The sequence below is a fragment of the Oncorhynchus mykiss genome, chromosome 15, assembly GCF_013265735.2.
Source record: "Oncorhynchus mykiss isolate Arlee chromosome 15, USDA_OmykA_1.1, whole genome shotgun sequence".
Taxonomy (NCBI): domain Eukaryota; kingdom Metazoa; phylum Chordata; class Actinopteri; order Salmoniformes; family Salmonidae; genus Oncorhynchus; species Oncorhynchus mykiss.
Genome location: NC_048579.1, coordinates 28905077 through 28932402, shown reverse-complemented (window position 1 = coordinate 28932402; position 27326 = coordinate 28905077). Strand labels below are relative to the sequence as shown.

Below are 27326 nucleotides of genomic sequence, written 5' to 3'. Positions count from 1 at the left end.
CGCGGGGCTATTTTCTCCCCCCATTGTGTGAGGCGTAAAAAAAGAACTGCTGTCAGAGATGCTGCCTGGCAGGCACGCTGTGACTCACCCACACTCACTTCTAATCTTTATGAATGAGCCTGCTAATGTCCCAAAATGACACCCTAGTCCCTATATCAGTGCACTACTTTTGACCAGAGCCCCACGGGGTTATAGGACAGCCTGGTCAAAATTAGTGCACTAGACAGGGAATAGGATGTCTTTCCCCTACTCTGTCTCCCTGCTTTAGGGTACATCAGTGGTTCCCAACCAGGGGTACTTGGCCTATCCACAAGGGGTACTTGGCCTATCCACAAGGGGTACTTGGCCTATCTACAAGGGGTACTTGAGAGGACTCTTGAGACCATAGGCCTACTGGCATCACAATCATCAAACCATCATCTGGTATCACCATCATCTGGCATCACCATCATCTGGCATCATCTAACTCCGTTTAGGAGCCTGAGATTTGCTGATAATACTGAGGGAGTCCTGCTCTAGGATATGACAATGTCGCCCTGTCCTTTGTTTTGTGTTGAGTAACCCAAGTACGCCCAGAAGGCTAGGTCTACCGAGTAGCCTAGGACGACCATTTTGATGTTTGTACTTGTTTGTTTGTATTTTGAACCATTTATTTAAGAGAACCACAATGGAAATACATTTTCAAACGTGTCGTCGTCGATTATTTTAAATGCATTATCCACGCGTGGTCGTATTGGGATTGAACTTGTCAAAGAGATCTATCTATTATACAAATATAAACCAGGATTAGTCTTGTAATGATTCGACGGCTTCTTAACTGAACTTCTGGTTTTGTCATGTGTTTCCTTCTGACTGACAATGAGCACACTGCACTTGTCCAAATGGTTGGTGAATAGAGTCTGTACAATGGCTGGATCAATGTGTTCCATTTCTAAAATCACCTATGACCTTTTTCCCCTCTGGGACAGCCATCCACCCTGTGTGTCCCAAATGGCCCCCTATTCCCCCCGTAGCAAGGCATGACATTTTCTGTGAAAAGGGATTTAAACAATAAAGACTTAAAAAAAATAGGTCACTGACTAGAGAAACGAGACAGGAGAAAAAACATGCACAGACTCCAAATCGTAACCTGATTGTGGCCTTAAGAATATCAATTTTTTTAAAGATGTAATTCCTTTCTAAACGATTCTATCAAATGTTATTGGACACGATAGTAACCTGAGCTGAGTTTGTCTGTGGTGGCGGCAGTTGGTGACATGGACATGGCCCTATCCGGATTACATTTCCTCTGCCTGTGAGAGCGTGACAAGCTCCTCTGTCGCTGGTGGCCGATGGAGAGCCAAGCCAAACGCTCAGTGACACAGCCCACAGTAGTCTCCCCTGGCCCTTTTGCTAAACGTTTACCTGTAGATGAGAAAGGGAAGCTGGAAAGGGACATGGCTTAGCTTACCACTAGCTAAATACATCAAATATCCATGTAGCATAAACCCAATGAAAACCCTGGAAAAATGATATAAAAACGACAAACAAACATTAAAGCGAAAATGACTGGCCATAGGACAGTTAGGGTGAATGCCAGATGGACTGGTCCATATTTAGCCCAGTGGGCTGGTCTAAATTGGAGGTTTTGCACAGAATTATCATTATCTGGCTAATAATGGGGGCCTCAAGGAAAAACATTTGCTGGTGTTTATTGCTCAGGCACATTTCTGCTCCCAGTGAGAAACCATGGCGAATGGCCTTGTAATGCACTAAGCCTATACAGTATACAAACCCATAGATGTGGCAACAACTGTTTGGTAAGAATCGTCCTCCAAGAAAAGGGGGCATAAAGAACACTTAAGAGTAGGGAGCGTAATTCTTCCCAGTCACCTTCAGCCTTCACCTATCTGATGAGCCCCATTAGAATGATTGGCCAGGAGAGTGGACCTGCAGGAGATCCTGCAGACCTACGGACGTCCCAAACGGCACCCTATTTCCTAGTGCATTACTTTTGACCAGAGGCCTATGGGGACCCGGTCAAAAGTAGTGCACTATGTATGGAATAGGGCGCCATTTGGGACGCAGCCACGCATTTGGACCATTCTCAGGCGAAGAGCAAACAGGATCATTCAATCCCGATGTCCTTCAATGTCAGATAATGCTTTGTAAAAATATGAAAACCGGTGCAAAGCGACAATGATAAACCTCTAAAGAAAACAAGATAAATACACGCCATTTATAATCCTCTCTAAATGAGCTTGGCAGGAGAGTACAGCACATCCCAGGAAAGGAATGAATGGTTGTATGTGTTGGTCAATGTCAATGGAGTAAATGTACTGCGCCTGAGTGTGTACAGCACTAGTACATGACACACAGAGGACATTGTGTCCTTGGTTGAGTGTCTGTTTAACGCCACACGGCTGCCGTGCTAAGATGTTATGTTCCGTCTGAGGCGGTGTCCCAAATGGCACCCTATCCCCTACATAATGCACTACTTTTTGACCAGAGCCCTATGGGCCCTGATGAAAAGTAGTGTCCTATGAAACAAATAGAGTACCAATTTAGAACACAGCCAGGTAGTATGTGCCTGTGTGGTCTGGGGGGACTGGTACTGCCTTTCTCATGCTCCACTGCTTCTCTCTCTCCAGTCTCTCAGTGATCAATGACATGGTCTGTGACGTCAGTAGCCCATGCTGGAGTATTAATGCTGTTTCACAGTGGTTAATGCTATTTCACACCAGTGTGCATCTGTGTACACACTCTCCTGACCTCAGATGCCACCATGGATTATCACAGGTGACAAGCGCTGTACACTGTGGCGCTGTGTTGTTCTCCTCTCCTGTAAATCCCCCTCTTCCTTCCTGTCTACCCCCCATTTCCTTCCTGTCCACCCCCCTCTTCCTTCCTGTCCATCCGCCTCTTCCTTCCTGTCCACCCCCCTCTTCCTTCCTGTCCACCCCCCTCCTCCTTCCTGTCCATCCCCCTCTTCCTTCCTGTCCTTCCCCATCTTCCCTCCCCCTCCCCTCATCGCTCCTCTCTTGTCCATCCCCCTCTTCCTCTCCTCATCTCTCCTCTCCTGTCCATCCCACTGTTCCTCTCCTCATCTCTCCTCTTCTGTCCATTCCACTCTTCCTTTCCTCATCTCTCCTCTTCTGTCCATCCCCATCTTTCTCTCCTCATCTCCCCTCCTGTCCATCCCACTGTTCCTCTCCTCATCTCTCCTCTTCTGTCCATCCCCCTCTTCCTCTCCTCATCTCTCCTCTCCTGTCCATCCCACTGTTCCTCTCCTCATCTCTCCTCTTCTGTCCATTCCACTCTTCCTCTTCTCATCTCTCCTCTTCTGTCCATCCCCCTCTTCCTCTCCTCATCTCTCCTCTTCTGTCCATCCCCATCTTTCTCTCCTCATCTCTCCTCTCCTGTCCATCCCACTGTTCCTCTCCTCATCTCTCCTCTTCTGTCCATCCCCCTCTTCCTCTCCTCATCTCTCCTCTCCTGTCCATCCCACTGTTCCTCTCCTCATCTTTACGTAGCACAGGCAGGCCTTCATTAGGCATGCAATATTGACCGCAGCAAGAAAATAAGTACAATTATAATTCTGAATTTATTCAACTTTTATAGCGCTATTCATGACTTAAAGAACCTCAAAGCGCTTTTTAAAATGTAAAACAACAACAACAACAACATCATTCATGACAGGGTCGGGAAAGTTCGTGGCTTGAGTGGTCATCGGAGGAAGGTGGTCATGACATAAGGGGGATAGAGAGAGGGATGGAATAGGAGAGGGAGGAAAGGTCGGTAAGAGAGTGAGGGGCTGGAGAAGAGAGTGAGGGGAATGGGAGAAAGAGGAGGGGAAGAGAAAGAACGGAGAGAGAATAGAAAAGAGAAACGACTGACATAAGAGAAAGAGAGTGTGAGGGGTGAGCTAGAGAAAGAAATGTGAAAGAAATGTCCACCACCCCCCTTCCCTCTTGCTTTCTCATTCTCTCTGTTAAAAATCACTCCATTTTGTGCATATTTCATTAACTAATATCCTGAAGCCTTCTCTATAACGGTACTGCCATCATTATAAGATGCCTGCCCTGCGTGTTGCCTGCCTTGTCATTTGTAATCTGGCACTGTCCTTGCATTAGCAGGCCACAGTGGATCTAGGACCATAAATCAAGATTCTCGTATTGTTTCACCTTGAGCAAATGTTTCGGATTGTTCTGAAGTCGAATGTAAAGCCTTATGGCGAGCAGAGCGAGTGCAGTGTGCTAGCTCTGAAGTGCGAGTCTGTAAAATGTGGTTTTATGCGCCGTGGTAAGGTCCCCTTAACCTTCATCAATCCAGCCGGATATTTTTTATTCTATAAATGAGCAGAGCCATATGGCCATTTCAGCACTGTCCATGCATAATGAAATAGATAATGAGGACAGTTCTCTAAAGTCCAGACATTTGAATATTTTACATTCATATCGAACATAATTGGGTGACAGTGATTGATGGTTGAGGCTATTTTTACAGGGGAAACGAGAGGTCTGTCTTGGTTTGAATCTGGGGTTGTGTCTGAAATGGAATCCTATTCCCTATATAGTGCACTACTTTTAACCAGAGCCCTTTCTCTTTCCTCTCTCCCCCCCTCTCTATCTCTATCTACTGTATATATCTCTCTTCCCCTCTGTCACTCTCTCTCTATCTCTGTTTTGTTAACTCCAGTGTACAGTGGGGAGAACAAGTTTTTGATACTGCAAATTAAATGCAAATTAATTACTTAAAAATCATACAATGTGATTTTCTGGATTTTTGTTTTAGATTCCGTCTCTCACAGTTGAAGTATACCTATGATAAAAAAATTACAGACCTCTACATGCTTTGTAAGTAGGAAAACCTGCAAAATCGGCAGTGTATCAAATGTATCTGTATCTCTGACTCCTTGGCATTGCTCTGAGGTGATAGAGGAAAGGAGGGCAGATGGTGCTAGTTTGTTGTCAGATGTGAGTGTGATTTGGGCTAGGAGACACTGCCATTAGGAGGAGAAGCCTGTAGAGTTGATTAAAGCTGTGCGGTCAGAGAGACGGGCTCAAGGGCCCATGAGGGGATACTGATGTGAGAGACCAGTGGCCTCAGGGAGACACAGCGTATCTCCATTTAACTCTGGCTCGCCTCGCGTGTGCTGCCCAGATCTGGGCTACGATTAAACGCAAACAAACAAAGACGTGCACACACACACAAGCACACACCAGGGTTTCATATGACATTGAAACCAGTAGCCTATTTCTCTCATGTTCTATTGGTTTTCAAATCAACTTTATTTTATTGTCCAGTAGCCAAAAGCACAATCCTAGTCATATGTGCAACCCCTGCTAGTTGTTGCATCTTTAGATCTCCCCTAACAACCCATGCTAGTTGTTGCATCTTTAGATCTCCCCTAACAACCCATGCTAGTTGTTGCATCTTTAGATCTCCCCTATTTCTACTTTTCTAAAGTAAATGTGATATCTGTCACATGAAACCGCTCGCATGTGCAGTGCGCCCTTGATAGCTGTGTTTTCCGCTAATTACAGTATGGAACGAACATTCGCGCGTAGCCTACTGCCGTGAGCGCGTTGCTACGCAGCTATAATGTGAAGGACTAATAGTTGATCAACATTTTCAGCTAAACATTCTGATCTGTTGCATCTGACTCAATACTTTTTAAAGTGATTCTTTCTCGCACAGAACAACAAGCTGACTAATAGAATAGGTCAACGTTTCTACTACAGGGGATAGTAGATTGGCATAGGCTAGTGATTTTGCCATTCGTTACTTGTCTTGTTGGCTGAGGAAACGGAAATGTGGACAGTTATTCTGACATCTACAAAGTGCACATCGGAATTCTGTAAGAAGAACGCATGCCGTTGCATCCTCGAGTGGTATGTTCTGTTAATATGAATCACCGTCATCTAAATGTGATCTCTGTCATTCTCAGCACCATGGGTGGATGCCCTAATCAGGTTATGCACCCAATGCATAGAGGTCCAGTACAGTTCTGCTGCCGGTCAAATGTCTGGTGCCACATGGAAACCCTGGTACAAACGCACACGCACACACCTCCCCAACGCAACCGGCATGGCAAGGAAACGCTCTCAACTGAAAGAAACCAGTCGAAATCGATGCCTTGTGCTGTTCTCTGCGCCGCGAAAACTTCCTCTCTACACTGAGAGCGTAACTCATTCTGATTAGCAGGGCCTGGCTCCCAGGTGGGTGGGCTCCCCAGTGGGTGGGCCTATGCCCGCCCATGGCTGCGCCCCTGCCCAGTCATGTGAAGTCCATAGATTAGAGCCTAATGAATTTATTTAAATTGACTGATTTCCTTATATGAACTGTAATTCAGTAAAATCTTTGAAATTGTTTTTTAAATATTTTTGGTTCAGTATATATACAGTTGCACATTGAGCACATGTTGTCTCTCAAATACATCATTACACTTGTTGGTTAGCTAGCTAGCAAATTTGAGCCATATTAGCATACACATGAAATCAACAAGACATTAAGAAACAAGCCACCAACGATTTCCCACATGGCAGCTTCTTGTCAATGTTGCTAGATTTCTGAACGTTCATTTTGGTGACGTTGTCAGCCAACCTGTCTATGTAGTGCACTACTTTTGACCAGGGCCCATAGGGTACCTTACACTCTTGGAGAAAAGGTGCTATCTAGAACCTAAAAGGGTTATTTGTCTGTCCCCATAAGAGAACCCTTTGAAGAACCCTTGTTGGTTCCAGGTAGAACCCCTTTTGGTTCCAGGTAGAACCATTTCCACAGAGAGTTTGACATGGAACCAAAAAGGGTTCTCCTATGGGGACAGCCGAAGGACCCTTTTGGAAACCTTTTGTCTAAGAGTGTAGGGCTCTAGTAAAAAATAAGTACACTACTGTATATAGGGAATAGGGTGCCATTTGTGACATAGCCCTGGTTGGTCTGCCTGTAAAGAGGCAATCAGGCCAGCATATAGCCGGATGTTTCACAGAGAGAGCCCCTTCTTGCTCGCTAATTAAAAAGATAAGTCGCTAGCAGATAACCTGGCATGGATTACCCCAGCCACTTTACATGATAGACGAGCTGTAAAAATAGCTGCTCAATGATCTGGCATCTCGCCGAAGAGAGAGACAGAGAGAGAAAGAGAGAGAGAAGAGAGAAGAGAGAAAGAGAGAGAGAGGGCCCGGGTCAGGGGAAGTGCAATCTCAGTGACAGTAATGGTTTATAAGACGGTAATTCACAAGCACCTGTCTAGCGCACCGTTAATACGTTATATACAGTAAACACTTACTGTACAGAGGTAATAGAGTCTATGTGCCCTATTGGGGTCTGGTCAAGTGCACTAAAGGGAATAGGTTGCCATTTGGAACGTAAGCAAGCCATAATAACATGAAATACAAAAGCCATAAGACTGTTAAACAGTTAATTAAATGGTTACCCGGACTATCTGTATTGACCCCATCTTGCATTGACTCTATGCACACTCACAAGACTATATATAGACTATATACACACTTATTCGCACACACTAAATCAAATCAAATGTTATTTGTCACATGCGCCGAATACAACAGGTATAGTAGACCTTACCGTGAAATGCTTACATACAAGCCCTTAACCAACAATGCAGTTCAAGATATAGAGTTAAGAAAGTATTTACTAAATAAACTGAAGTGAAAAAAAATATATATATAATCAAAAAGAAACAAGAAAATGACATAACAATAACAAGGCTAAATATTGTATCTGCTGGAGCGAGTGCTACGAGTGGGTGCTGCTATGGTGACCAGCGAGCTGAGATAGGGCGGGGCTTTACCTAGCAGAGACTTGTAGATGACCTGTAGCCAGTGGGTTTGGCGACGAGTATGAAGCGAGGGCCAGCCAACGAGAGCGTATAGGTCGTAGTGGTGAGTAGTGTATGGGGCTTTGGAAGCAAAACGGATGGCACTGTTATAGACTACATCCAGTTTGCTGAGTAGAGTGTTGGAGGCTATTTTATAGATGACATCGCAAACGTATGTTTGGCAGCATGAGTGAAGGAAGCTTTGTTGCGAAATAGGAAGCCGATTCTAGATTTAATTTTTGATTGGAGATGCTTAATGTGAGTCTGGAAGGAGAGTTTACAGTCTAGCCAGACACCTAGTTATTTGAAGTTATCCACGTATTCTAAGTCAGAGCCGTCCAGAGTAGTGATGCTGGATGGGCAGGCAGGTGCGGGCAATGATCGGTTGAATAGCATGCATTTAGTTTTATTTGTGTTTAAGAGCAGTTGGAGGCCACGGAAGGAGAGTTGTATGGCATTGAAGCTCATCTAGAGGTTAGTTAACACAGTGTCCAAAGAAGGGCCAGAAGTATACAGAATGGTGTCGTCTGCGTAGAGGTGGATCAGAGAATCACCAGCAGCAAGAGCGACATCATTGATGTATACATAGACTGCCAGAGGTCTGGACAACAGGCCCTCCGATTTGACACACTGAGCTCTATCAGAGAAGTAGTTGGTGAACCAGGCGAGGCAATCATTTGAGAAACCAAGGCTGTTGAGTCTGCCAATAAGAATGTGGTGATTGACAGAGTCAAAAGCCTTGGCCAGGTCGATGAATACAGCTGCACAGTAATGTCTCTTATCCATGGCGGTTATGATATCGTTTAGGACCTTGAGCGTGGCTGAGGTTCACCCATGACCAGCTCTGAAACCAGATTGCATAGCGGAGAAGGTACGATGTGATTCAAAATGGTCAGTAATCTGTTTGTTAACTTGGCTTTCGAAGACCTTAGAGATGCAGGGTAGGATAGATATAGGTCTGTAGCAGTTTGGGTCTAGAGTGTCTCCCCCTTTGAAGAGGGGGAGGACCGCGGCAGCTTTCCAATCTTTGGGAATCTCAGACGATACGAAAGAGAGGTTGAACAGGCTAGTAATAGGGGTTGCAACAATTTCGGCAGATAATTTTAGAAAGAGAGGGTCCAGATTGGCTGATTTGTAGGGGTCCAGATTTTGCAGCTCTAGTATATAGGTCCTGGATGTCAGGAAGCTTGGCCCCAGTGATGTACTGGGCCGTATGCACTACCCTCTGTAGCGCCTTATGGTTAGATGCCGAGCAGTTGCCATACCAGGCGGTGATGCAACCGGTCAGGATGCTCTCGATGGTGCAGCTGGGAATACATGCTAAATCTTTTCATTCTCCTGACGGTGAAAAACTGTTGTTGTGCCCTCTTCACAACTGTCTTGGTGTGTTTGGACCATGATAGCTCATTGGTGATGTGGAGACTCGACCCGCCTGTTCAACCTTCCTTTTCCTATAGTCCACAATCAGCTCCCTTGTCTTGCTCAATTTGAGGGAGAGGTTGTTGTCCACACTGCCAGGTCTCTGACCGCCTCCATACAGGCTGTCTCATCGTTGGCCGGTGATCAGTGTTGTGTCGTCAGCAAACTTAATGATGATGTTGGAGTGGTAGTTGGCCACGCAGTCGTGGGTGAACAGGGAGTACAGGAGGGGACTAAACACGCACCTCTGAGGGGCCCCAGTATTGAGGATTAGCGTGGCAGATGTAATGTTATTGCCTACACTTACCACCTGGGGGCAGCCTGTCAGGATGTCCAGGATCCAGTTGTAGAGGAAGGTGTTTAGTCCCAGGTTCCTTAGCTTAGTGATGAGCTTTGTTGGCACTATGGTGTTGAACGCTGAGCTGTAGTCAATGAATAGCATTCTCACATAGGTGCTCCTTTTGTCCAGGTGGGAAAGGGCAGAATGGAGTGCGATTGAGATTGCATCTTCTGAGGATCTGTTTGGGCAGTATGGGAAATGGAGTGAGTCTAGGGTTTCAAAGCACTTCATGGCTACCGACATGAGTGCTATGGGGCGGTAATAATTTAGGCAGGTTACCTTCGCTTTCTTGGCCACAGGGACTACGGTGGTCTGTTTGAAACATGTAGAAATTACACCGTCATGGAGAGGTTGACAATGTCAGTGAAGACATTTGCCAGTTAGTCAGCGCATGCTTTGAGTGCATGATCTGGTAATAAATCTGGCCCCACGTCTTTGTGAATGTTGACCTATTTAAAGGTCTTCCTCACATCGGCTCCGGAGAGCATGATCACACAGTCGTCCGGAACAGCTGATGCTCTCATGCATGCTTATGTTACTTGCCTTGAAGTGAGCAGAAAAGGCATTTAGCTCGTCTGGTAGCTTGCGGCTGGGTTTCCCTTTTTAGTCCGTAATATTTTCAAGCCCTGCCACATCTGACGAGCATCAGAGCTGGTGTAATCTTAGAACTACATTGACACTCTCACAGAAAACCCCACACACTGACATCCAATACAATACCAGTCAAAAGTTTGGACACACCTACTCATTCCAGGGTTATTCTGTATTTTTACTATTTTCTACATTGTAGAATAATAGTGAAGACATCAAAACGATGAAATAAAACACATGGAATCATGTAACAACCCAAAAAGTGTTAAATATTATACTGACTCTCATGAGGACCGATACAGGAAAGGAAGAGCCGGAGTTACCTCTTCTGCAGAGGATAAGTTTATTAGAGTTACCAGCCTCAGAAATGCAGCCCAAATAAATGCTTGAAAGAGTTCAAGTAACAGACACATCTCAACATCAACTGTTCAGAGTAGACTGCATGAATCAGGCCATCATGGTCAAATTGCTGCAAAAGAAACCACTACTAAAGGACACCACTAAAAAGATGAGACTTGCTTGGTCTGATTAGTCCAAATGTGAGATTTTTGGTTCCAATGGCCATGTCTTTATGAGATGCAGAGTAAGTGAACGGAAGATCTCTGCATGTGTGGTTCGCACTGTGAAGCATGGAGGAGGAGGTGTGATGGTGGGGGGTAGAGGTCGACCGATTTATGATTTTTCAACGCCGATACCGATACCAATTATTGGAGGACCAAAAAAAGCCGATACCAATTAATCGGACAATTTTTATTTATTTATTTGTAATAATGACAATTACAACAATACTGAATGAACACTTATTTTAACTTAATATAATACATCAATAAAATTAATTTTGCCTCAAATAAATAATGAAACATGTTCAATTTGGTTTAAATAATGCAAAAAGTGTTGGAGGAAAAAAAAGTGCAATATGTGTCATATAAGAAAGCTAACGTTTAAGTTCCTTGCTCAGAACATGAGAACATATGAAAGCTGGTGGTTCCTTTTAACATGAGTCTTCAATATTCCCAGGTAAGAAGTCTTAGGTTGTAGTTATTATAGGAATTATAGGACTATTTCTCTCTATACCATTTGTATTTCATTAACCTTTGACTATTGGATGTTCTTATAGGCACTTTAGTATTGCCAGTGTAACAGTATAGCTTCTGTCCCTCTCCTCGCTCCTACCTGGGCTCAAACCAGGAACACATCGACAACAGCCACCCTCGAAGCAGCGTTACCCATGCAGAGCAAGGGGAACAACCACTCCAAGTCTCAGAGTGAGTGACGTTTGAAACGCTATTAGCTCACACCCCGCTAACTAGCTAGCCATTTCACATCGGTTACACCAGCGTAATCTACACCAGCCTACCGGCGCCGACTGAGATGGTCACCTCGCTTCGCGTTCCTACAAGCATTTCACTACACTCGCATTAACATCTGCTAACCATATGTATGTGACAAATAAAATGTTATTTGATATCGGGAGTTGATAGGCTTGAAGTCATAAACAGTGCAATGCTTGAAGCATTGCGAAGAGCTGCTGGCAAAAAAAAGCTGTTTGAATGAATGCTTACGAGCCTGCTAGTGCCTACCACCGCTCAGTCTGACTGCTCTATCAAATCATAGACTTAGTTATAACATAATAACACACAGAAATACGAGCCTTAGGTCATTAATATGGTCGATTCCGGAAACTATTATCTCGAAAACAAGACGTTTATTCTTTCAGTGAAATACGGAACCGTTCCGTATTTTATCTAACGGGTGGCATCCCTAAATCTAAATATTCCTGTTACATTGCACAACCTTCAATGTTATGTCATAATTACGTAAGATTCTGGCAAATTAGGTGGCCCAAACTGTTGCATATATTCACTGACTCTGCGTGCAATGAATGCAAGAGAAGTGACACAATTTCACCTGGTTAATATTGCCTGCTATCCTGGATTTCCTTTAGTTAAATATGCAGGTTTAAAAATATATACTTCTGTGTATTGATTTTAAGAAAGGCATTGATGTTTATGGTTAGGTACACATTGGAGCAACGACAGTCCTTTTTCGCGAATGCGCACCGCATCGATTATATGCAACGCAGGACACGCTAGATAAACTAGTAATATCATCAACCATGTGTAGTTAACTCGTGATTATGATTGATTGATTGATTTTGTTTTTTATAAGATAAGTTTAATGCTAGCTAGCAACTTACCTTGGCTTACTGCATTCGCGTAACAGGCAGGCTCCTTGTGGAGTGCAATGTAATCAGGTGGTTAGAGCGTTGGACTAGTTAACTGTAAGGTTGCAAGATTGAATCCCCGAGCCGACAAGGTAAAAATATGTCGTTCTGCCACTGAACAAGGCAGTTAACCCACCGTTCCTAGGCCGTCATTGAAAATAAGAATGTGTTCTTAACTGACTTGCCTAGTTAAATAAAGATTAAATAAAGGTGTAACATGTTTTTTTTTTTAATCAGCCAAATCGGTGTCCAAAAATACCGATTTCCGATTGTTACGAAAACTTGAAATCGGCCCTAATTAATTGGCCATTCCGATTAATCGGTCAACCTCTAGTGGGGGGAAGCTTTGCTGGTGACACTGTCAGTGATGGCTACCACAGCACTCTGCAGCGATACGCCATCCCATCTTTTTAGTGCTTAGTGGGGCTATCATTTTTTTTTTCTCACCCGGACAATGACCCAACACACCTCCAGGCTGTGTAAGGGCTATTTGAACAAGAAGGAGAGTGATGTAGTGCTGCATCAAATGACCTGGCCTCCACAATCACCCAACCTCAACCCAGTTGAGATGGTTTGGAATGAGTTGGACCGCAGAGTGAAGGAAAAACAGCCAACAAGTGCTCAGCATATGTGGGAACTCCTTCAAAACTGTTGAAAAGCATTCCAAGTGAAGCTGGTTGAGAGAATGCCAAGAGTGTACAAAGGCAAAGGGTGGCTACTTTGAAAAATATAAAATATATTTTTATTTTTTAAACACTTTTTTGCTTACTACAGTGCCTTGCAAAAGTATTCAACCCCCTTGGTGTTTTTCCTATTTTGATGCATTTTTATTCAGATTTCATGTCATGGAAATACACAAAATAGACCAAATTGGTGAAGTGAAATGAAAAACAATTCTAAAATTAAAAAAAAAAAAAATGGAAAAGTGGTGCATATGTATTCACCCCTTTGCTATGAAGCCACTAAATAAGATCTGGTGCAACCATTTACCTTCAGAAGTCACATAATTAGTTAGATTGCACACAGGTGGAATTTATTCAACACCTGTTCTGAAAGGCCCCAGTCTGCCACACCACTAAGAAAGGGGCACCATGAAGACCAAGGAGCTCTCCAAACAGGTCAGGGACAAAGTTGTGGAGAAGTACCGATCAGGGTTGAGGTATAAAAAAATATCTGAATCTTTGAACATCTCACGGAGCACAATTAAATCCATTATTAAAAAATTGAAAGAATGTGGCACCACAACAAACCTGCTAAGAGAGGGCCGCCCACCAAAACTCACAGACCAGGCAAGGAGGGAATTAATCAGAGGCATCAAAGACACCAAAGATAAACCCTGAAAGAGCTGCAAACAGCGGAGATTGGAGTATCTGTCCATAGGACCACTTTAAGCCGTACACTCCACAGAGTTGGCCTTTACGGAAGAGTGGCCAGAAAAAAAGCCTTTTTTTTTTTTTTTAAGCAAACACGTTTGGTGTTTGCCAAAAGGCATTTGGGAGACTCCCCAAACATATGGAAGAAGCTATCGGTCAGATGAGACAAAAATGTAGCCCTTTGTGGGCATCCTAGAGCAAAACAACCGATATGTGCGTGTTCGTGAGATTCCCACCTTTCCACATAGGGGTGTGTAACTGTTCGGACGCTACAGACAGAAGTTGGCAGATGGTCTGACAAACACCGCTCTAGCTCTTTCACCGCAGATGGTCTGACAAACACCGCTCTAGCTCTTTCACCGCAGATGGTCTGACAAACACCGCTCTAGCTCTTTTACCGCAGATGGTCTGACAAACACCGCTCTAGCTCTTTCACCGCAGATGGTCTGACAAACACCGCTCTAGCTCTTTCACCGCAGATGGTCTGACAAACACCGCTCTAGCTCTTTCACCGCAGATGGTCTGACAAACATCGCTCTAGCTCTTTCACCGCAGATGGTCTGACAAACTCCGCTCTAGCTCTTTCACCGCAGATGGTCTGACAAACACCGCTCTAGCTCTTTCACCGCAGATGGTCTGACAAACTCCGCTCTAGCTCTTTCACCGCAGATGGTCTGACAAACACCGCTCTAGCTCTTTCACCGCAGATGCGGAAGTGCAACATACAGTATCGCTGGCTTAAACTGACAGATTTTTATGGGGATTTTTGTATTATGCTAATTTGATTTCCGGGGGGGGGGGGCGCGGATATCGACCGTAGCGGCTGTGATAGGAAAAAACTGAGGAGGGATCAACAACTTTGTAGTTACCCCACAATACTAACCTAATTAACAGAGTGAAAAGAAGGAAACCTGTACAGAATAAAACATATTCCAAAACATGCATCCTGTTTACAACAAGACACTAAAGTAATACTGCGAAAAATGCGTCAAAGCAATATTTTTTTGTTATGTTATGGGGAAAATCCAATACAACACATTACTGACTACCACTCTCCATATTTTCAAGCATAATGCATCATGTTATGGGTATGCCTGTAAATGTCAAGTACTGGGGAGTTTTTCACAAATGGAATGGAGCTAAGCACAGGCAAAATCCTAGAGGAAAACCAGGTTCAGTCTGCTTTCCACCAGACACTGGGAAATGAATTCACTTTTCAGCAAGGTAATAACCTAAAACACAAGGCCAAATCTACACTGGAGTTGCTTACCAAGGAGACAGTGAATGTTCCTGAGTGGCCGAGTTACAGTTTTGACTTAAATCTGCTTGAAAATCTTGCTCAACTAAGGTAGTTAACCAACAACATATCACAGCATCGCAAGTAAAACATAATTTTTTTTGTAACCGTTACAGAGAATGTTGTTGCTGTTTGGGCCAGCTACTTGCAAATGCATTTTTGTATTTTAGTCAAATGCATTACAAAATACAAACATTTTATTTTGATACACTGATTTGTATGGTATTTTGTATCTGTATTTTGTCATTTTTGCCTATCCCTGTTCAGAGTGTATTGTCACTGTTTCTCATAGAATTTGTCACAGCGGGCGCATTTTGGAAGTTTTTGGTCAAAATGTAAGCATACCTACTTCTCCAGGCACCACTACACCACTATGTACATATCTACCGGATATATTGTACCCTGTAGTCCTGCAAATTAATCTGGTACTGGTACTTCCTGTATATAGCTTAATTTCGGTGTATTTTATTCCTCGTGTTACATTTCTTTTCACTCTGTATCATTGGGAAGGGCTCCTAAGCAAGCATTTCATGGTAAAGTCTACACCTATTGTGTTTCTGTGTCTAACACAACGTTCAACCACCACGTTGCTTCTTCCTGGGAAATTTGGGAAAGTTAGCGTAGTTTTGTAACCCTATGCTGTACTGTATGTACCGTAGAATGGACTGATTATTCCCTATGCTTCTCACAGACAAAGCTGTTGCGCTTAGACAGCATGTCGTGGAACACACAGTCTGTCCTCACTAAGGCACTCATATCTGTCAGACATCTAGAACCTACCTAGAACCAATCTAGAAGAAGAACCCTTGTTGAACCCTTTGAAGAACCCTAGTTGGTTCTAGGTAGAATCCTATGGTTCCAGTAGAAATGTTTTGGGTTCCATGTAGAACCCTCTGTGGAAAGGATTCTACATGGACCTGAAAATGGTTCTACCTGGAACCAAAAATGTTTTTACCTGGAACCAAAAAAAGGTTTCTGCTATGGGGACAGCTGAAGTACCCTTTTGGAACCATTTTTTTGTAAGAGTGTGATTTATTTATCCCCTTATGCCATGGCTGCAAACAACCCCAATACATACCATGTTTGTGTCACAAATGGCACACTATTCCCTATAGACTCTACTACTTTTTTCTTGACCTGGTCAAGAAAAAAGGGTTCCGAAAGGGTTCTTTGGCTGTCCCCATAGGATAAACCTTTTTGGTTCCAGGTAGAACCCTCTGTGGAAAGGGTTTCACATGGAACCAAAAGGGTTTACCTTGAACCAAAAATTGTTATTCAAAGGGTTCTCCTATGGGGACAGCTGAAGAACTATTTTAAGTTATACATAGCACCTTTGGTTCTAAAAGTGTAGGGAATAGGGTGCCATTTGGGATGTAGCACAATAGTAATACTAGAGCCAGAGGTCCCTTTCCCCTAGCCTGAGAGTCAGACTACCCTAACCGGATAGGGCACTGATGTGACACGGTGGACCTAGGGCCCTGAGTTTCCCTGACCATGTGACCTGACTAGTAAAAACTCCAATGGAACCAGGAGAGTGATGTGAGACGACCTCAAAGCTCACTAAGCGGCACAAGCAGATCCTGATCGTAAAAAGGCCTTTTTATGCTATGATCCACCATACAAGATCCAGAGAGAGAGGGAATGAGAGAGAGAGAGAATGAGAGAGAGAGAGAGAGAGAGAGAGATAGAGAGAGAGATAGAGAGAGAGAGAGAGGGAATGAGAGAGAGAGAGAGAGAGAGAGAGGGAATGAGAGAGAGAGAGAGAGAGAGAGAGAGGGAATGAGAGAGAGAGAGAATGAGAGAGAGAGAGAGAGAGAGAGAGAGAGAGAGGGAATGAGAGAAAGAGAGAGAGAGAGAGAGAGAGAGAGGGAATGAGAGAGAGAGAGAGAGAGAGGGAATGAGAGAGAGAGAGAGAGAGAGAGAATGAGAGAGAGAGAGAGAGAGAGAGAGAGAGAGGGAATGAGAGAGAGAGAGAGAGAGAGGGAATGAGAGAGAGAGAGAATGAGAGAGAGAGACAGAGAGAGAGGGAATGTGAGAGAGAGAGAGAGAGAGAGAGAGAGAGAGAGAGAGAGAGAGAGAGAGAGAGGGAATGAGAGAGAGAGAGAGGAGATGGCTAAAGAAAGGGAGATCCACAGCAGACTGCAGGACAGAGTGGTCAGTATGAGTGTCAGTACAGTACCTTGGCCTTCTCCAGCTGTGCCTGAGCCTGCCGCTCTGCCTCTCGTCGCACGGCCTCCTTATCCTCCTCCAAGGACACATCGGAGTCTGATGGACGGCTGGTGTAGGAGTCCGCCGAACCCTGCAGAGTAGAGGGAAACACACACTAATGAGAGATTGCATAACAGATGAACTCTTGAGACCTCAACCAACAGACAAACTCTTCAGACCTCAACATCACACAACAGACTAACTCATCATTTCCCAAACTCGGTCCTCGGGATCCCAAGAGGTGCATGCTTAGTTTCGATCCAGATGATCAAAGCGTGATGACTAAACACCAAAATGTACACCCCTTGGGGTGTTGAGGACCGGGTTTGGGAAACCCTTGGACCCCTTTTCAGACCTCAACAACTCTTCAGACTCACACTCACCAGACACACAAAAACATGCAGCACATATGCACACCGTGCCATCCTATCTTTGGAGACGGTTGGTGAAGACAGTTCGGTCAAATCACCAGAGAGCATCGGAGCCCAGTTAGTGAACTTAGTGAACAGCCACACACATCTAAATCAGACAATATCCAAACCCCAGGGTAGGAGAGGCAGGGATAAATCACTAAAGCTAAGTGGATGTGTTTCAAGTGGACACTCCCCTGCTTCTCAGAAAGCAGCAGGACACCCACCATCTCACAAAGCCTCAGGCTACATCAGTAACTACAAGAGTAGTGCACTATCAAGGGGATAGGGCGCCATTTGGGATGCACATCCAGTCGGTCCTTTCATTCACTACCACTTCGGCCGGAGAGGAAAAAAGAGACTAAAGAGTAACGCGTCAGGATAACAGGACTGGAGCTGTAGGTTTGTGTCTCCCATGCTCTGTAAGAGAGACATACCCTCCGCCCTGGTAACTGTGGGCCCCAGCATGTGTGTGTGGTAAAGGCTGCAGCTTCAGCCATATAAACAATCAGGCTCACACACATTCTAAATCTCCTGGGTGCACACACACACACACACACTTAAATAACAGAAACAGATGTATGGGCACACACACACACACACACACACACACACACACACACACACACACACACACACACACACACACACACACACGCACGCACGCAGGCAGGCAGCCCAGTATGTTTATAGCCCTGTTATGTTATTGTCAGACTGATGGACTTTTTGAATAATAATGATAATTAACCTCGCACTCTACCAGGCTGATTAAAACTAACCCAACCATTGCATATAAATAGAAGATCCTACTTTACTATCCAATACCGAAACCTGGCATGTGGCTACGTTCCACCTTAACATTATACATCACACTTGAAACATTCATCCTAAACACTTTCTATTCAGCACATGCCAGGTGCTCTCCACCCGGCACATTCCAGGTAATCTCCACCCGGCACATTCCAGGTAATCTCCACCCGGCACATTCCAGGTAATCTCCACCCGGCACATTCCAGGTAATCTCCACCCGGCACATTCCAGGTAATCTCCACCCGGCACATTCCAGGTAATCTCCACCCGGCACATGCCAGGTAATCTCCACCCGGCACATTCCAGGTAATCTCCACCCGGCACATTCCAGATAATCTCCACCCGGCACATGCCAGGTAATCTCCACCCGGCACATTCCAGGTAATCTCCACCCGGCACATTCCAGATAATCTCCACCCGGCACATGCCAGGTGCTCTCCACCCGGCACATGCCAGGTAATCTCCACCCGGCACATTCCAGGTAATCTCCACCCGGCACATTCCAGGTAATCTCCACCCGGCACATTCCAGGTAATCTCCACCCGGCACATTCCAGATAATCTCCACCCGGCACATGCCAGGTAATCTCCACCCGGCACATTCCAGGTAATCTCCACCCGGCACATTCCAGAAAATCTCCACCCGGCACATGCCAGGTGCTCTCCACCCGGCACATGCCAGGTAATCTCCACCCGGCACATTCCAGGTAATCTCCACCCGGCACATTCCAGGTAATCTCCACCCGGCACATTCCAGGTAATCTCCACCCGGCACATTCCAGGTAATCTCCACCCGGCACATTCCAGGTAATCTCCACCCGGCACATGCCAGGTAATCTCCACCCGGCACATTCCAGGTAATCTCCACCCGGCACATTCCAGATAATCTCCACCCGGCACATGCCAGGTAATCTCCACCCGGCACATTCCAAGGTAATCTCCACCCGGCACATTCCAGATAATCTCCACCCGGCACATGCCAGGTAATCTCCACCCGGCACATGCCAGGTAATCTCCACCCGGCACATTCCAGATAATCTCCACCCGGCACATGCCAGGTGCTCTCCACCCGGCACATTCCAGGTGCTCTCCACCCGGCACATTTCAGGTAATCTCCACCCGGCACAGCCAGAAGAGGACTGGCCACCTCTCATAGCCTGGTTCCTCTCTAGGTTTCTTCCTAGGTTTTGGCCTTTCTAGGGAGTTTTTCCTAGCCAACGTTCTTCAACACCTGCATTGCTTGCTGTTTGGGGTTTTAGGCTGGGTCTCTGTACAGCTGATGTACGAAGGGCTATATAACTACATTTGATTTGATTTGATATTCATCTCCTGCATAATAGACGAGGCACTGCTCATGAACTATCCACGTTTCTTCTCCTGCCTTGTACCTGAGACACCTTCTGTAAATAACACTGCTTATGCTTTATGCACTCTCCTTAATGCTTCCGATATCCGTCTCTTACCTCATAGGTTAAACCCTACCTGAAAATACTCTTAATACTGTATACAGTACACCGCATCTCATCACTGTCACATTGTCTATAGACTAGGCCTGTGTCATAAATGGCACCCTATTCCCTATATGGTGCACTACTTTGGAAAAGGGCCCCATAGGGTGCCATTTGTGACACATCCCAAGCTCTAACCTATAACCACATCAAACCAGCTCATGTATCCTCATGTCCTTTACATGTGACTGACGTTGTTCAATCCATTGTTCGATCCAATCCCATCGTTCCATCATGTCCAGACTTAAGGCAAGGGTCGGACCCAGAGAGTTACAGCACAGCGGGTCAGAGAATGGGTCCATAACGAGGACTGTGAACAGCGGTGACAGACAACCCACGACCCCTCATCATCACCGTCGCAGCATGACAACTCTTATCACCCTGACAATACCGTCTTCTGACCCCTATACGGGTAGGCACAGGTAAATACGATGATGTTCACACACTTTTACATGTGCGGCGCGCGCACAATCACGTACGCACGCGCGCACGGACACACACACACGCGCACAAGTAAGCATGTATGAATAATCAGCTTACACAGTCGTCGGAGCTCTTGTTGCGACCTCCCTTGGCTCTTTTCAGCAGCCTAATCCAGGTGGCCTTCATCAGCCACACCGGTCATTCAGTGTCCTAAGCCACTGTTACGTATCCCTGCTACAACCTCAAATACCTGGACTGCTATCCCTGCAAAAGACCTCCACAGGTATGTCTACCTTTGCTGCTAACAAAGCTACCTATGTTAGGGATACCTTGGGTGTGACTGCCAATACCTTTGCCGTTAAGGCTGTCCCTAACGCTGCAGCGAGAGCTAGTTCTACCTTTGCTGCCGCTGTGCTGTCCACATGAGCCATGGAACCGGAGCATAATCTCAGCAGCTGCCTGTCTCCCTCCAGTCTCCTCTAGCCTCGTCTAGCTGCTCAGGCTGCCTGCCCAGTGTGAGCTTCTCATGCCTCACCCCCCCCCCCCCCAGCCCCTGCTCCGGCAGCTCCAGCCCTGTCGTCTGTCCTACACAGGCTGGACTGCCATACTCCTTCCTCGCGGACAGATAAGAGAACGCCTGCCTGGATGATCAGTGAGGGAATGCTAATGTTGCTGCTGCTACTCAGGTGGTGCCTGCTGCATGCAATCTCAGCTCTCCTCAGCCTGTCAATGTATATATCCCGCGCTTTTTCTCTCTCTCTCTCTCTCTCTCTCTCTCTCACCGGATATCTTGAGCTGTTTCTACCTCTGTGGTTCTGTCTAACTCACCCCCCCGCCTCTCTCTCTCTGCCTCCCTTTCGTATCACTCCCCCACCCCTTCTCCTCTTTCCTTGTTCTTTCGTTTTCTCATGTTCCTTCTCACAGTCGCTCCATCTGTTCCGCTGTCTCCACTGTGATTAATGCTGCAGTACAGAGGGCTTGTTTGTGTGTGTGTGTGTGTGTGCCATGTTTGTAAAACTATGTATTGGATCTATAGGCATACATGTAAACATTTAATGTTGCACAGATATTAGTACACACACACACACACACAAACCTGCACGCAAGCACCCACACACACTCTGTTCCTGTGATGATCGTCAGTCCAAAGTTCAGTGCTGTGCCTCTCCCCCTCCAGGGAGGTGACGAGGATACCTGGTGCGTCCCTACTCTACGCACTCACTTGCGTCGCAAAGCACATACATACGCACACACTTCCATGGCAAGAGCCTCTCCTGTGCCACCAGGGGAAAGAGGTGGAAACACAGAGAGAGAGAGAGAGAGAGAGAGAGAGAGAGAGAGAGAGAGAGAGAGAGGGAGGGAGGGAGAGAGAGAGAGAGAGAGAGAGGGAGGGAGAGAGAGAGAGAGAGAGAGGGAGAGAGAGATGGGAGAGAGAGACAGAGAGAGAGAGAGGGAGAGACAGACAGAGAGACAGAGACCTAAAATAGATGTTCCAAGCTGCACAGTACAACACTCTGATCTTAGTGATAGTGATTGTTAAGTTTGAGAGTTACTGTAGCTAAAGCCAAGCGCAGAGGATCCCTGGTGATTCACTAAATATGAATCCCCCCCCCCCCACACACACACACACACAACTTTCACTACCATAAATACTTCAAAACAGGTGAGCACACATTCTTCTGCAGGACATGTCCTTTTCTAGCATGGCATGAGACTGCTAATGTTTACTGGTTGAGGCAGGGACTGGGGCAGTGAAATCTGATCCATTTCAGAGCTGGGTTAGGAGAGGCCGGCACAGGTCAGGAGGAGGAAGAGGTCAGCGGTCCCCACAACTCAGGTCAGCACTGGGTGGCAGGTCGCCTACCGGTTAAGAGCATTGAGCTATTAATGAATGAATCAAAAGGTTCCTGGTTCGAATCCCGTGCTGACTAGGTGAAAGATCTGTCGACATGCACATCAGCAAGGTACTTAACCCTAATTGCTACTGTAGGTCGCTCTGGATAAGAGCATCTGCTAAATTGTAAAAAAAAATGACGATGGTTTAGCTAATGGCTAGCAGTCATTCCCCTAGGAGACGCTAACTGTACATCAAAAGATATGACACGCTAATCAGCCCTGCATTTCATAACCAATCAATCCCATAGTTCTACCCGCACAGAGGTCGTCTCAACCAGCTCTAGGATGCGTCTCAAATAGCACCCTGTTCCCTATTAAGTGCACTACTTTCAACCGGGACCCGTAGTGCACTGAAGAGGGTGCCATTGGGGACGAAGCTGTGTTGAAGATGACACACTGATTTAGCTGCGTCCTACACGAAAACAAAGGCTTGCGGGAGAATAATACAATTTTAGCTCGCTTAGACCAATTACTCTAACATGGGAGGCAATTGTCACAGTCAGACTCCGGACAGAGACGGATTGGAATGACTGTGCAAGTATTATGCACTCTGACAAACGTCCGTTACAAATAGGCCGGCTGTATGGAATACCTCCTTCAAATGTCGTCTGACTGACAGCCTGTTTATGCCAACATGCCGGCTCCTAGTCAGTCATTGTCAGGCCAATGTCTGGCTTGACAATGAGCATTGCCGATGTCAAGAACAAGAGGCTGCTTCAGACGGCCTTAATGTTACTAGTAAAAACAGTGGAGGGAAAACATATAAAGAATGTGGTATCCAGTTACCTAACTATACTACACCAGATACTGTAAGTCCCATGAAAATACTAGAAGGCAGTAGTGCTGTGAAAGCCTCTACCGATGGTAGAGCTGGTGCCTATTGGGCGAAGGAACCTTAAAACCAGGGTATTATGTGTCACACGGTCACACGTGGCTCGAACATTGTCTAATGGCGGGGGTGAGCTAGAGTGACGGGAGTTGTCGCTACCCTCCAGAGCGTGGCGCAGATGTTTCCCATGTGGAGCTGGGTGCCCACTGCCCAGAGCAAGGGGCCCTCTGTCCAGGCTTATGCATGTCTGTGAACACTGGGCACAGTGGGCAGTGAGAGAGGTTGACATGGACTCAGTCTGACTGAGAGAGCCTCCGGCTGCATGACACGGCCGACCTGAGGTCCCACTCCCACACTGAGATGAACAGAGTGTAGAGAACAAAGGAAAGAGACAGACAGGGATGAGCTCACGATGGTCACCCTTTGGAGAGAGAGAGAGAGAGAGGTTGAGAGGGATGGTAGAGACGGGATGGGTGAAGAGCATGTTTGTTTTTGTTCGCACGCGTGCATGTGTGTGTGTGTGTGCATGTGCGTGTGTGTGTGTGTGCGTGTGTGTGCATGCGTGTGGTGTGTGTGGTACGGCAGTGCTCCTGTGGTCTGCTGTAACAGACTTATTGATCCCTCTGGGCTGCTCTGCCTGCGAAACCACAAACAGTCGCCACATGCCGCGGTCGCATAGGCGGTCAGCGCATTAGAATGGCACAAATCACTAAGGCTAATTACAATCAATCATCGAACGGCCCGGGTGGCTAAACAGGGCTGTCACAGGGCAATGTCAGCATTCCCTTCAGTAGAGGGCGTACACATATCACTGGGGAATCGCCTATTGTTTTAAAAAATATATATGTTAGAATCATTGGTAGCGATTACCTGGACAATAGGGGTTACTCTAAAAGGTGTATTTGCAGTGTAAAAATAGTTGAGATGGAAGGTTGTGGTCATGCAGACGTATGATGAATGAATTAATGATGACATAACAAGCTGAAATGCTCCCTAGTCTACCGGAGACTCAGTACGGCAGATTGTTCATGGCGCATAACTCCTTGTTCACCCCTCCCCACACCAGCCCCTATCTTCTGCCCCCCCCCCCCTTCCCAGACCCCCTGCTAACGCTCTCTCTCTCTCTCTCTCTCTCTCTCATCCTTGTCTTCCATTCTCCATCACATCCCCACCCCACTGCCTCTCTCTTTCCCTTGTCTCCCTTCCCCCCTTTCCCCATTATATTCCCCCTACTCTCTCTCTCTCTCCCACTTTCCCTCTCTCACCCACTTTCCCTCTCTTTCTCTCTCTCCCACTTTCCCTCTCTCTTCCACTTTCCTTCTCTCTCTCTCTCTCTCTCTCTCTCTCCCACATTCCCTCTCTCTCCCACTTTCCCCCTCTCTCTCTCTCTCTCCCTCTCTCTCTCTCTCTCTCCCACTTTCCTTCTCTCCCTCTCTCTCCCACTTTCCCTCTCTCTCTCTCTCTCTCTCTCTCCCACTTTCCCTCTCTCTCCCACTTTCCCTCTTTCTCTCTCTCTCCCTCTCTCTCTCTCCCCCTTTCCTTCTCTCTCTCTCTCCCACTTTCCCTCCTTCTCTCTCTCTCTCTCTCTCCCACTTTCCCCCTCTCTCTCTCCCACTTTCCCTCTCTCTCTCCCTCTCTCTCTCCCACTTTCCCTCTCTCTCCCACTTTCTCTCTCTCTCCCACTTTCCCTCCTTCTCTCTTTCCCTCTCTCTCTCTCTCTCTCTCTCTCTCTCTCTCTCTCTCTCTCTCCCACTTTCCCTCTCCCTCTCCCACTTTCCCTCTCTCTCTCCCTCTCTCCCACTTTCTTTCTCTCTCTCTCCCTCTCTCTGTCTCTCTCTCTCTCTCCCACTTTCCCTGTCTCTCCCACTTTCTCTCTCTCTCTCTCTCTCTCTCTCTCTCTCCCTCTCTCTATCTCCACATTATATCACCCTCCCGTCACAGCTCTGCCCTCTGCCTTCTCCTCTTCTCTCTCGTGGGAGAGTCAGTCACTATCGAGCCTTCCCGGTATTCCTCAGAAAGAGAAGAGCCGAAGTGACAGTTTTCTGCTCATGAATATGTTAGGAATAACGTGTCACCGTGGGAATCTAACAATGCACTGATTTTACTTGGAGCAATTTTGTAACCTTCCTGGCAATAACAGAGTTTGCAAAGGTTGAATTGGACGCCGGCAACATAAATATAATTCTAACTGTGGTTACAGTAAATCCTATTCTTAGAAGCAGTACTATGAAGGCGGAGACGACCTTCTCGCAACTTTTTCTGGTCCATATTATCAGATTTCTTAGAATGTGGTTGTCTAATCTCGAGCAACAGACTAAATGAGTGCCTTTTACATCCCTTTGATGCTTTAAGTAGAAATTGTGCCCCAATATCAATTTCAAAAGTCTGTTAAACTAAACAAAGTGCCCTTCAATATAGACCACATGGAATATTCAATCAGACTTTCAATATGTATGAAGACTTGCAAAAGTGCCAGAATTCAGCATTTTTGACCCTCCGTGCACCCCCTGTGACTTATAGGAAGATTTTAACCCACTTAGCTAACCCAACATTTGTTGTAAGGTGTGTTAAGGTCAACCATGTTACGTGAACTGAATTCTCATTTTAATATGGTGAAACTATTTTTTCAAAAGAAACATTCAACATTTAATAGTAAAAGCAGGTTAGTAGAACTGGTTCTACTATTTTTGGAAATGTTCCTGGTGTCCTGTGGTAAAAAAAAAACCCAGAAACGTTTCAACAATTTCATATCTTTTTAAGCTTGCATTCAGTTGCCCGTTCTGTTGCACATAACAAGCTTCCATCCCCCCTATCACAAGGGGATTTATGGCTGATTTAAGATGAAGTCATACACCCTGTTATGGTCAACCCTGTTACTTTATTTGGCATTTTATAGTATTTTTATTTATTTGAAGTTGCACTACGCAGAAATCGCTTCACCATTTCCTGGTTGATAACACTCTAATAGTTTGTCTAGTGTCACTTTATGTGACAAAACAAGCTAGTATAGTGTAGAGAACCATTGTACCATCTAAACCGCTGTAAAATATATTTGACATAACCTAAGATGTTGTTTCAGCTGTTTGAAGCTGGTGCACAAAACCCAAAGTGAAAGACGCAAAAACAAATCTTAAGAACGGGAAGCATAGAAATAGCGCACATAGAACAGATCTATCACTTCTTCGACTGGCTTTCAAGTAGAATCATAGATCTATAACTCATGTTTCTATGTGAATTTGGTATGGTCGCCCAAAAAGTTACATATTACCACTTTAACCTCTTGAGATGGCAAAACGTGTTTTTTTGTGACGTTGTACCTGTTCCCTGTATAGTTCTTTATGACAGAATGTTTACATTTGGTGCAATCTAATGTTTTTTTTGTTGTTGACCAAGTCACACTTCTCAAAAGGCAACAAATTGGTGGAACTACCCAAGTGTGGACATTCAGGAACACTGCCTGTATCCCAAATGGCACCCTATTCTCTGTATAGTGTACTACTTTGGACTAGATACCAAAAGTAGTGCACTATACAGGGAATAGGATGCCATTTGGGACGCACCCGACAGTGAGCCTGTGGTTGGTTTGTGACAGTTGCTGTGCTCATTCTAAGCTGGAACAAGAGGCTGCTGCTTTATAGCCACCTGCCTGTCAATGTCACATCCCTCACAGCAACGGAAAGTCTATTAAATCATCGTCCCATAGATTACACTATGACTACTGTCTTCTTCCACTGAGTAAAGACAATAGCACACAACGCGAGACATGACAAGAGATGTTCTGTTAGAGCACGTGGTTGACTTCTGTCACTGCTTCCCACTCAAACTGATGAACGAAGAATGGAAACAGAGAGGAAGTGTGTGTGTGTGTGTGTGTGTGTGTGTGTGTGTGTGTGTGTGTGTGTGTGTGTGTGTGTGTGTGTGTGTGTGTGTGTGTGTGTGTGTGTGTGTGTGTGTGTGTGTGTGAGAGAGAGAGAGAGAAAGAGAGGGCGAGAGAAAGAGAAACTGAGAGAGAAAGAGGAGAAAAAAAGAAAATGGGAGTGTGTAAGATAGAGATTGCTAGAATGATTGAATGAACGAGGGTGCGTGCATTCCTACATGTGCACGTGTTTCCCTATCTGTGTCCGAGTGTGAGTGCGCAGGTCGGGGTACTGAAGTAATGGCTTTTCTGGCGTGGGTA

At 45.7% G+C, this 27326-nt stretch overlaps 1 protein-coding gene across 5 annotated transcripts in view; it reads right to left on the bottom strand.

Annotated features, from left to right (window-relative positions):
* Positions 1 to 27326, bottom strand: part of cacnb2a (calcium channel, voltage-dependent, beta 2a) — a 112201-nt gene that overhangs the window by 30959 nt on the left and 53916 nt on the right. For 4 of the 5 annotated variants that reach the window (XM_036944239.1, XM_036944241.1, XM_036944242.1 and 1 more), the window contains one exon: positions 17246 to 17365. In XM_036944239.1, the coding sequence (XP_036800134.1) occupies positions 17246 to 17365 (120 nt within the window). Of the gene's footprint in view, positions 1 to 17245; positions 17366 to 20541; positions 20919 to 27326 lie in introns of those variants that run through there. The other variant, XM_036944240.1, reaches the window with a different exon arrangement.